At 36.6% G+C, this 12,758-nt stretch overlaps 1 protein-coding gene across 1 annotated transcript in view; it reads left to right on the forward strand.

The window, feature by feature from the left end:
• UBN2 (ubinuclein 2) overlaps positions 1–12,758 on the forward strand; it is a 75,476-nt gene that overhangs the window by 16,644 nt on the left and 46,074 nt on the right. Inside the window, exons 3-4 of the mRNA XM_008059367.1 lie at positions 5,899–6,000; positions 12,380–12,517. Of these exons, the coding sequence (XP_008057558.1) occupies positions 5,899–6,000; positions 12,380–12,517 (240 nt within the window). The remainder of the gene's footprint in view (positions 1–5,898; positions 6,001–12,379; positions 12,518–12,758) is intronic.

Raw genomic sequence — 12,758 nt, forward strand, 5'->3', positions numbered from 1 at the left:
CTGTTACCCAGATTGGAGTGCAGTGGCATGATCACGGCTCGCTCCAGCCTTTACCTGCTGTACTCAAGTGATCCTTCCACCTTAGCCTCCCAAGGAGCAGGGACTACAGGCGTGCATCACCATGCCTGGGTAATTCTTTGATTTTTGTTGTTGTTGTTGTAAAGACGAGGTTTTACTATGTTGCCCAAACTGGTCTCAAACTCCTTAGCTCAAGCAAACCTGCCTTAGCCTCCCGTAGTGCTGGGATTATAGGCGTGAGCCACTGTACCCAGTTACAACATTGTTTTTAAGTGACTGTTAACATTGTCATAGTTTATATAATTTATACTTTTATCACTGTTATGAGGCTATAATTGATAAGATGCTTAGTAAAAATCTTACAAGATAATTTTTGGGAGTCATTTAAGTCAGATTAATAGTATTATGATCAGGTAAATCTAATTATTTTGTTTACTTTCATTGATAAGATTTACACTTATCTAACACCATTAACCACTTTACTGAATATATTAGATTATGGACTCAGAACTATTAACAACAATCATACTTTTGGTGGCAACAAACAGGTTATAGATATAGATGTTTCTATATCTCTTTTATTATCTATAAATTATTTGCAATTCTGCACGTCTGATTGTTCTCATTGCAACAGAACCTATTTGCTTTTTGTTTTATTTTGTTTTAGTTTTCTCTAAGTAAATCTTATAGGCAGTACTTGTGCGTAGACAAAAAATATATTAGGAGAGCAGAAAAAGGTCATTGTCATTGTAATTTTAATTAGAAGCAGCCTAGAGAAAAGATTTAAAACTTAGGCTAATCAGTGAAGGGTAGGAGGATACAGTAAGAGACTGTTCCTAATGAGGAAAAAAGGTAAACAGGGGTGTTTAGGGAGGAGTGGGCAAATAGTTGAGTGGATCAAAGTGTTCATGTTGGAAACTTGTAAGAAAAAAATGGGAAAGGTAGCTTGAGTGAACATGTGGAATGCATTTAACTGGTACCATATTAAAGGTTTTGAATTTGTCTTGCAATAGGTAGGATGCTTCTGAAGCATTGTGAGCAAGGGAATGATATGGAATGTTTATAAGAAATATTAATTAGATTAATTAATTAAATGTCATTAGAAATATTAATATTTAATATTGTGCCAGATAAGTTTGAGGGAAGAGAGGCTAAGTAAGGCATTCATTACATTTACGCGAAAGACCATGGCCAGTTTCCTAGCACTGATGATTAGAATGGAAAGGAAGCTGTACATGGGAATCATCATGTGAACAAAAGTTGGAGGGGAGAGAGACTTGGAAGCAGAAATAATATCGAGGGACATTAAAAATCAGAATTGGCCAGTGGCTCGTGACTGTAATCCCAGCACTTGGGGTGGCCGAGCGAGAGGATTGTCCGAGCCCAAAAATTCGAGACCAGCCTGGGCAACATGGCAAGACCTTGTCTCTACAACAAAATCATTAGCTAGGCATAGTGGTGCACACCTGAAGTCCCAGCTACTTGGAAGACTGAGGCAGAAGGGTTGCCTGAACCCAGTAGGTCGAGACTGCAGTAGCTGTGATCATGCCACTGTATTCCAGTCTGGGCGACAGAACCAGACTCCAACTAAAAAAACCCCAAAAAACGGCATTGTTGAGGTATAATTTAAATAAATACAGTTCATCCATTTTAAGTGTAAAATTTGATGAATTTTAAAAGTTGCATGCAATCCTGATCATGGCACAGAACAATTTCATCACCCCGGAAAACTCTCTTGTAGATCTTTGAAGACAGTCCTCTTCCTCCAACTCTCTGATTGATTGTTACTCATTTTTAGCCAGTAATAAAGTTTTAAGGTCAAAAAATAGGGATGAACAAAATGGGAATGTCAAGTGGGAGAAACTACTTTGTAGATAAGTGACAACAATGACGACACTAATTTCAGTTTTGGCATATTGAGTTTAAGGTGTTTCTGACTAAAAACTGATCCTAGGCTGGGCGCCATGGTTCACGGCTATAATCCCAGCACTTTGGGAGGCCAAGGTGAGAGGATTGCCTGAGCCCATGGGTTTGAGACCAGCCTGAGTAACTTGGCGTGACTTTATCTCCACAGTAAATCAAGAAAAATTAGCCAGGCGTGGTGGCACATGCCTGTAGTTCCAACTACATGGAAGACTGAGTTGGAAGGATTGCCTGAGCCCAGCAGGTCAAGACTGCGATGGCTGTGAGTGTGCCACTGCCCTCTAGCCTGGGCAACAGAGTGAGACTCAGACTCAAAATAAAATAAAATAAAATAAAATAAAATAAAATAAAATAAAAATAATGATCCTATAGGTTCTGTAACTTTCTTATAGAATTTATCAATAGAATGGCATTTTGAGATCAGTCATGAGTTTGAAGATTGGCTCTTCTACTTTCTGTGTGACCTTAGACAGGTTGCTTGCCCTTTGTAAGGTTTGGTTTTTTCATTTGTCAAATGTGAAATAAAAGATGACTGTACTTAGTATAGGATCTGATGCAAAGTAAGCACTCAGTGAATGGTAGCTATTATCATCATTGTGATCGTGATAGGTACTTAAATATATATTTTATGCCCCCGGTAATGTGAATTTCTTGCAGAAGTCTGCAATTTTTCCTTTCTAACTGATGTGCTCCCCAGCTGTGTTAATTCCCCATACAATAGCCAGAGTGATTTTGTTAAACACTAATCTTGTCAGTTATTTCCCTGTGTGATCCCTTCAGTGGCTCTACTTGTCCTTGTCTGGGTATAAAATATCTTAGGAAAAAACCTTGATTAGGTCCTCTGTTAAAAAGGGTTCCATACAACCTGTCTTTTTCCTTTCTACCATGAGGGTAGTTATCTTTCGTCTCTCCTCTCTGTACCTAATTGCTTGTGTGTAACTATAAAATCCATGAAGGCTGGCACATGGTAAGTACTCAGTAAATTTATCTAGTAGATTATTTTGTTCTACGTTCCTGAAGGTCAAAGACTTTTTACACTTAAATTCTTTTTGATATTTTGACATATTGGTCTCTATAGTCTGTATAGTGTACAGTTTTTGTTTTTTTTTTTTGAGTCATGCTCTCACTCTGTCACCCAGGTTGGAGTGTAGTGGTATGATCACAGCTCACAGCCTCAACCTCCTGGGCTCAGGTGATCCTTCCACTTCATCCTGCAAAGTAGCTGGGACTACAGGCTCGTGTCACCATGCCAGACTGACTTTTCTGTAGAGATGAGGCTTCACTATGTTGCCTAGGCTGTTCTCAAACTACCAGGCTCCTCCTGACTCAGCTGGGATTACAGGCATGAGCCACCCACATCTGGCCAGCATATATTTTTAACAGATACTTTTGAATCTAAGTCGCAATTCAGAATAAGCTATATAACTTAGTAGAATTATTGGGTCAAATAAGATGAAGAGTTTTAAAAAACTATTTTAGTGTATTTCCATTACAGCAGTAATACTTCATAGGAAATTTAGAAAGCGTAGAAGAGGCAAAAAAAATAAGAGTTGCAGCATTTTGACAGGTGCTTTCAGTTGCTTTCCAAAAGAGTTTTATTGGTATCCCCTTTTTTTTGTTTATTTGTTTGTTTGGGTTTTTTTTTGGTTTTTTGAGTTGGAGTCTCACTCTGTCGCCCAGACTGGAGTGCAGTGGCTGCTCCCGGCCACCGCAGCCTCGACCTGCTGGGCTCCGGCGATCCTTCTGCCTCAGCCTTCCGAGTAGCCGGAATTATAGGCATATGCTACCACGCCCAGCTGATTTTTTGATTTATTGTAGAGATGAGGTCTCGCTGCCCAGACAAGTCTCGAACCCGCGGGCTCAGGCAATCCACTCACTTCAGCCTCCCAAAGGCGTGGGATTACAGGCTGAGCCACCGAGCCTGGCTATTGGTATCCTCTTATTAGCAATTTGAGCAGCCCTATTTCTTCTCCGCCTTTCTATTTCCTGTATTTAACAATGTATAATTTGATAGTAAAATTGCTATCTTACTTTAATTTCATTTATTTGATTTATTAATCACTTTCCATTAAGTTGAGCTACCTTCATCTTAAATTTTTACATACTAGGGTAGGTTTCTGAACAGTGCTGTCCATTATTGGACAACAATGCTGTCTTTTATTTTTATATCCTTGCCTTATTTATTTTAACTCTCAGAACTTTAAACATATCTAATACGTGGCAAGGCTAGTCCTCTTCATTAATTTTGTCTGTGGATTTTTATTACCTCTTAGATATTTCTATCTGTCTCTCTGTCTTTAAAGTAAAACTGTCCCTCATGTCCTTTCCTTGTAGCTTTTTCAGTAGAATGACTCCTGTCCTAGAAATATCTCTTTTCTCTCCCTGACTTCTGATTTTCGCTATAATTCAGTATCCTAATGTAAAGGTCTCAGTTTGCAAACCTTGCAAAATAGGAAAAATAAGGGCAACTTAGTGTGCATGTTATATGTCTATATGTCTATATACTACATCTGTATATATAGGCATTTATGTATGTGTTGTTTAAGGTTGCTAATGGGTATTTCTTGAGAAGGATTGTTGTTGTTCTGAGATTATGCTCTCAGTAGCCTTATTTAGCAAAATAAGGACCTGTATTGGTCCCTAGAATTGTTTTTTAAACTTCCACCTAACTTATAAAATTAAAAATATGAGAACCACTACTTTACGTCACACAATAATGCCTTTCTTGGTGTTGATAGTAAAGTGATAGTGTTGTTTTATCCACTGAAAAGCATAAAATGGAGTCATAGCTTATGGGGGTTAAGCTTTTTTAACATCAGTATGTAATACAAACATAGCATTTAGTCAGAATTGCCCTTGCAAGTTACTTGTAAAGCAGTGGCACCATGTTGGAGATATCTCTCACAAGTCCAGCATGACTGTTTTCTCCTCAAGTACTGGAACAGATCCTTGTTTATTTGCATGGAAACAAGATAAAGCAATTTGCTTTTATTTAGGACCCTATTGCCTGCAACTTATCCATCTTTTACATTAGAATCACACTTTACATTGAGAGGCATGCGCTGTGAGCACTGAAGCCAAATGAGGTGATGGAGAGTCACATCTTACATCTCATGCTTTCTGCAAGGCTCACCGTGGCTCAGGTTGGTCGGCAAAATCTTTTGCACTAATAGTTTTCTCTCTTCTCTTTTTCTGAGCATCCTCTTTCCTACTCCCTCGCCAAAAAATCACAGAGCAGGGAGGTGTTAGAAGATGCTTAGAAAGTTTAGTTCAATTTGAGAAAATGTAATTGTTATAAAATGAGTCTTTTGAAGACTATGCTTGCTTTAGTAGTGCCATGATATTTGGCTTCCCACTCATTTTAACCGCTTATACTAAGCTTATACATAACCTTCAAAATACATATGACATTTCATACCTGAATTCTTTATATTGTAATCAACCAGAGTCAAAAGGTTCCATAGTAATGGAATCTGTACTAACTGGTTTGTTTTGTTGTTGTTTTACTTCTAAAAACTTTTTATTTAAAAAGAATTACAGATTCACAGGAATTGCTAGTATAGTACAGAGAAGTCCCTTGTGCCCTTCACTCATCTTCTGCCAGTGGTAATATCTTATATATCTAGTTCTCAAAACTAGGATGCTGACATTGGCATAGTACAATTACCTTTTGAAAAGAAGAGTACAGAGGTGAAGAGCAATTTTCATCACATCATAGCAAGGATCTGTGATCACCTAGCTGAGGTAGTATTGGCCAGGTTTTCCATTGTAAAGTTACTCGGTTCCTGCTTTTCATACTTTACTCTGTGGAGCAAGTCTCTAAGTACAACACACTCAACCTCCTGGAGGAGAGATTACCTACAAAAATTGTTTGAATTCTTCTAACAGGCCTTTTTTAACTTTGTGATAACAGCATGAGTACTGACTGAATCAGTCTAACATATCTGTTCTTTGCAGGGTGGGAAACCCCGTAAACACCGGAAGGATCGGCTACAAGATTTAATTGATATAGGCTTTGGCTATGATGAGACAGATCCATTTATTGATAACTCAGAGGCTGTGAGTAATACATCTTTAATATAGCAGCAAATTTTTTGTTTGTATGGGACAGTAGATGTCAAGGATAAAGTAATTTAAGTAGTTTAGTGAATGTTTTTATTTGTACTTTTTAAAAAAAATCACGTTCACTTTGTAAAGATTTTTTTAAAAAACTACTGCAGATTTAAAATTCTGTAATGTTTGGTTGGTCTGTAGTGAGTTATTATTATGCTATTAGACTAGGTTTTGGCAACTTTTTTCTGTAACGGATAGTAAATATTTTGGACTTAGGAGCCACACGGTCTCTGTCACAGCTACTTATCTCTGCTGCTGTAGTGTGAGAGCAACCATAGAAAATACCTAAATGAATGAGTGTGGCTGTGTTACAGTTAAACTTTATGGACTCTGGAATTTAAGTTTCATGTAATTTTCATGTATCACGAAATATCTTCTCTTGATTTTCTTCAATCACTTAAAAAATCTAAAATCCATTCTTAACTTGAAAGCTATATAGAAATAAGCTGGTGGGCTAGACTTGGTCAGTATGCCTCATGGTTTGCTGACCCTGTACTGTGTTCTCATTTTCATATGTTCTGCTCATTCCCAGTTCCTGAAACAATCTCTTGAGGCTCTTCAGTAGTTGCACATTTTCAGCTGTGTGTAATTAGCATTATTTCATCATCACCCTTTGCCAAAACTGAGAACAAAAATCTTTTTAAAAAAGGGAAAAAGTTCTAACCCAATGCTAAAAACCATTTAATTAATTGGTTCTCAATTGGGTGAAAAATATTGGTACTATTGTCTTAATTTAGACTTATTGAATTAGGATTTGTGGACATGAAGCCTAAACAAGAGATTTTTTTGTGTGTTTGGGGGTTTTTAGTGTCTTTTTTAAAAAAAATAAAATTAATATATGCTTAGAGTGAAGCAACAATAAAGCACAAGATGGTTATGAAGTAGAAGGTAAAGTACTCCAAAGACCCTGTTCCCAAGAGATAAATACTAATAAGCTTCTTGTGTAGTTGTCCAGAAATTTTCATGTATAGTAAGCATACAGCCTATATATCCTTTAAAAAAAAACTAGCACAAATAAGGTCATAATATGTACTATATTCAAACATTGCTTTTCTATTAAAATACAGCATATTTTAATGTTATTTACATGTTAGCACATAGATATATTCCTTTTAATGGCTGTCAGGGAATATATCTAAATTGCATAATTTATTTAACCAATCCCATTTGACATCTTAATTGTTTCTAGTTTTATGTGCTTACAAATAGTTGAACATTTGTGTGCATTATCTACTTAAGTAAATGTATATGAAAGATATTTAGAGTGCAAATATATGGGTAGGATAAATTTCTGGCAGTGAAATTTATTGTTCAGAGGGTATTTACTTGCATCCTGAATTTGTATTGATATTCTTAAATGTGGGCAGGTGTGTTTTTAAATGAATTCAAGATGAGAGCCCTGCAGTCTTGAAGATTGGTGCTACTGGGTTGAGGTTAATCTGGCAGGCATCTTTAAAATGTACCTCTTTATTTTTTTATTGCTGTTGTGCCTCACTACAGTGTTGAGATATTGAATGACAGCCTTTATCACCAGTCTGTTGTGATTGAGAATAGCTTTCCCTCTGGAATTCTCTTTCTCTTCTAAAAGAAAGAGGAATTTAGAAGAGCAGTTGAGGACTATAGCAGTCCATTGATCACATAGCAAGTGAACGAGGGCAGGTCATGTTTTATGATAGATAAAGTGTATGCTCTTCCATTCTTGTAAGTGTAATAGAGTAATCTGATCCTTTGCAGTGTGCAGTCATTACTTAGGATATACAGAAAGTGACACTAGGCGTCTATTACACTACCCACAAAATAGTACGACTTTTTTCCCATATAGTGGCTTGGTTGAAAAGTTGACAAAGCATTGCTTGGGCAGGAGAATTATAGCAAAGACTTGCACATGAGGCATACTGGATACTCTCATACTCCTGAATTATTTCTGGTGTCCTGATGTAAACTTGTTTACCATAGTAGGCATCCTGGTCTGTAGAGGTAGCATTTTGACAATGTCTTCTGAAGTAGAGAGGCCTTCCTGTTACCAAAAAGGTTGTCAACCAGTAAGTTAGGGCATGGAATGTTTTCCAGAGTCTTGACCCTGATTTGGAACTCAGTGTAAAAGTCAGATTCCAATGCTAAGTTGGTTTCTAATTCACTATGTGACCAGGAGCAAGTTTTTTTTTTTAGCAGCACTCAGTTTTCTATGCTGTGACTTGCTTACCCCACAGAATATTCTGAGATTCAAATAAGGTAATGCATAAACATGTGCTGAAAAACATGAAGCAGCAGTGTAGTGTTAACGTTATATGTAGATTTTGAATTCTAAATAACCCAAGAACTCAACTATACATGGGCATTGCATGTACCCAACGCTTATATCAATAGCTTTTTAAAATTAATAAACTTTATATTGGAGCAGTTTTAGATTCACAGAAAATTGAACAGAAACTACAGAGAGGTTCCCATGTGTATCTGCCCCACGCACACACATCCTCCCTTACTGTTGACACCCTGTACCACAGTGGTACATTTGTTACAGTTGATAAACCTACATTGTGACACATCATTATCAGCAAAGAGCATTGGTTACATGAGGGTTCACTCTTGGGAGTGCACATTCCATGGGTTTGGACACATGTATGTACCATTGTAGTATCACGCAGAATAGTTTCACTTCCCTAAAAATCCTCTGTGCTCTGCCTATTCATTCCTTCCTCCCTCCTAACCCCTAGCAACTAATCTTAACTGTCTTCATAGTTTTGCCTTTTTCCAGAATGGTATGGTTGAGATCATATAGTATATAACCTTTTTCATAAATGGCATTTTTATTAATATCTTCTTTTGTGGCATTCAGAATATTCCAATAAAGTGTTTTTCACACTGACTTTTGCAACCTGTAATTAGATTACATATCAATTTAGAGGATATGACCAATATTTTTAAAGAAAATTAAGTCACTAGGTAGGATCTTATGGCTGTAATCCTACCACATTGAATGGGCGAGATGGGAGGTTTGCTTGCCCCCAGGAGCTTGAGACAGCCTAGGCAACATAGCAAGACTTTTGTCTCTACAAAGAAAAAAAAAAATTAGTCAGGCATGGGTGTGTGCCTGTAGTTGCAGCTACTTGGGAGTCTGAGGAGGGAGGATAACTTGAACCCAGAAGTTTGAGCTGTGGTGATTGTGCCACTGCATTCAGCTTGGGCGACAGAGTAAGATCCCAACTAAAAAAAAAGAAAGAAAGAAAGAGAAAGAAATGAAGGAAGGAGAGAGGGAGGGAGGGAAGGAAGGAAGGAAGAAAAGCAGGTAGGAAGGAAGGTTGATTTAAAAAATGAAGTCAAATAGAATAGGAGCTGTCATGGTACATCACTGGGAGAGTTTATAATTTTTGGTGTGTGTACTCTTGGTTTTGATATGTAATTTATTTTCCTTTTGGATTCTGATGAAGAAAATTTGGAAGCTACTGCTTCAATAATAAGGATACATTTTGTATGAATATGTTGTTGAGTTATACACTTATTTACTGACATTTATAGGACAAGTTAGGTCCCTGCTTTATTAGAGAAAATTGAACTAAAATACAGGTGGTTTGACTTGCAAAATAATTTAGTATCATTGCCCTTAACATATTATTTTGGTTCTTTTTATGAAATAATTCAGATATAAGACAGTATCAAACCAAATGATTCCTGTTCTTTTCAGTAAGTTTCAGTATATTATTTGATAGAGAGTGAAAATAATCTGGTTCTCATTAATTTTTAGAATCATGTACTACATTTTACTAAAAATATCTGAAAATAAATGTTTTGAAGATAATTTTAGTCTCACATTTATGCTGCCAAATTGTAAAAAAAAGCTGAAAGATTTGTTTGTTAATGTATTTATAACTACTAATAGATAATACCAGAAACGAATACTCTTTTATTTAGATTGTCCCTTTTAAATGTCACTAAAATTTTGTGAAGTAAATAACATTGTCCCTGTGTTATAATCCTCCAAAATTGATGTTAAATGATTTGCCCTAGGTCACAATAGCTAGTCATAGGCAAAGGATCTGAATCTAGGCTTTTTGATTCTCAAGTTCAGTGTCTTTTGTCTCTTACCACATTCTACTTAAGTGACTAAATTAAATATTCTTAAGGAGCTTATTCTCCTGAAGAGTATTCTGATAGGAAAGCTCAGCAGAATACTGGATGAGAAGACAGGCTTTGAGCACATGAGCACTACCCTGTGCACCTGGTGATGCATATGTCTCCCACATGGAGCCACTTGGTGTAGTGGACGAGCTGGAGGCAGCTGGTGACTTTGCCATGAACATGCAAGATAGCTTTGGCAAGGTGCTTATTTAGTTTTCACCTAAAATGGTAATCATATTTGCCTTTGTTGCATCACAAGGGTATCATGAAATAATTTATATGAAGAAGCATTGAAAAGTATAAAGCATTATATATATACATGTAAGCAAAGAGTACAAGTGTATTTATCTTATCACAGGGACACATTTTCAGAGTAATTACTACAAAGTCTTTTCTTTTCTTCTTCTTCTTCGTTTTTTTTTTTTTGAGTTGAGTCTCACTCTATTGTCCAGGCTGGAGTGCAGTGGCATGCTCACAGCCACCACAGCCTCAACCTGCTGGGCTCAGGTGATCTTTCCACTTCAGCCTTCCAAGTAGCTGGAACTACAGGCATGTGCCACCACACCTGGCTAATTTTTCTTGATTTATTATAGAGTCAAGGTCTGGTCAAGTTGCCCAGACTGGTATCGAAACCCTGGGCTTAGGCAATCCTCTCACCTTGGCCTCCCAAAGTGCTGAGATTACAGGTATGAGCCACCATGCAAGGCTGTCTTTTCACTTTTAAACCTTCACTCCTCACATCACTCCTGTATTTGCAGATTGTGCTGACCTTTTTCTGTAAGGTCTTATCTGTAGATCTTTATGGTAGTGTATCAAGTAGAACAACAAGAGGGTTATTCGTTTTCTTTTATTTTTCTGTACTCATTTATTTCTTTTTAATTCTATATGATTAAGCTGTGAGCTCTTTCTTTTTCCATTCACCATATAATTTTAAAGGATATGGGTTAAAATTATAACTTTTGTACTTAGCGTTAATATTCTTACAGTAACTAGTGAGATATGTGTATTCCTTGCGTATGGCAGAGTTTTCTTGAAAATCTGACTTTCTTAAAGACTAGTTAGTTGGTATGAAGATTCCAGAAGTATAGTTTGGGAACTCCAGGTACCCAATAATTGTACTATGTGAATAACCAGATACTGTACTATTAGATAAATAGTTCCCTTTTTCTTTCCCACGTTGAATACCTTCATTTAGTTAAGATTGACTTTTGTTTAATGTTGGCTTTTTGTCCATCTTCATCAAGTGAGATAATGATAAACCTTAAGATCTAGACTTTGGGGACATAAGTCTGACTTAGACAATTTAAGTCTCTTGCTTTAAGCAAAGTGCTCATTATAGGTCCTATAATATATACTTACTGAATTTGGGCAGTTTTTTGGTTGTTTTCGTTGTTGAGATAGAGTCCCACTCTGTCACCCAGGCTGAAAGGCTGGCATGCAGTGGTGCAGTCTTAGCTCACTGTAGTCTCAAACTCCTGGGCCCAAGCAATTCTTTCATCTCAACCCCCTGAGTTAATGGGACTACAGGTGTGTGCCACCTCATCCCACTAGTTTTTCTATTTTTTGTAGGGATGATGTCTCGCTTTGTTACCCAGGCAGATCTCAAACTCCTGGTCTCAAGCAACTCTTCCGCCTTAACCTCTCAAAGAGCTGGAATTGCAGGCGTGAGCCACTGCACCCAGCTAGGGCAATTGTTTTACTGCTTCCCTTTAAAATATGTGTGCTACTTTTCTTTTGCATGTTTAAAAAATTTTTCCCACTTAAAAGCATACAGTAAGAACAGAAAAAAAATAGTTTTGCTATTTATAATCTTATGAATAAAATTATATACTGATATGGTAGGAAATGAAATTGACCCCCTATCTGGACATTTAGTCATCTGTTTTAACTTTTTAAAAAATTTCTCATCAGAACCATTTGTCATTTAGAATAGTAACAGTGGGAAGGGGAAAAAAGGAATCATAGCAGTGATTCTTATTTTTTTCAGCAGGTGATAAATTTAGAATTTGCTTCATTGTTTCAGAAATTCCTTTCTTATATATACCAAATGATCAGAGCTAATTTCTAATCTTATTCTACAAACACCCTCATTGCAATCAGCTTTGTGATTAGGATTTAAGGAAGATGCTGCCATGGTGAATGAATTTTTATGACATTTATAGAGTTAAAGACAACAGGATATATCTGAAACCAATTTTTTTCAATCTAGTATGACGAATTAGTTCCTGCTTCTCTTACAACAAAATATGGAGGCTTTTATATCAACACTGGCACGCTACAGTTTCGTCAAGCTTCAGATACTGAAGAAGATGATATTACAGACAACCAAAAGCACAAGCCACCCAAAGTGAGTTTATTTGACGTTGCAGCAGTAATGAGAATGTTCATTAATACGATATACTTTTTGAATGTTACTTATGCCACACTGTGAACACAAGGAAAAGTAAAATACAAGCCATTGTTTAATGAATCTATAGTTAGTTACATACTTTAAAATCAAAAGCAAAATTATGCAGATTTGGAGAAATTGGTATTTACTTCATAGAAGAATTATAGTTTCTTTGAAAGCTTCTCTTTACATATGTGAG

Source organism: Carlito syrichta, unplaced genomic scaffold (genome assembly GCF_000164805.1).
Source record: "Carlito syrichta isolate Samal-C Ts95f unplaced genomic scaffold, Tarsius_syrichta-2.0.1 Scaffold304006, whole genome shotgun sequence".
NCBI lineage: Eukaryota > Metazoa > Chordata > Mammalia > Primates > Tarsiidae > Carlito > Carlito syrichta.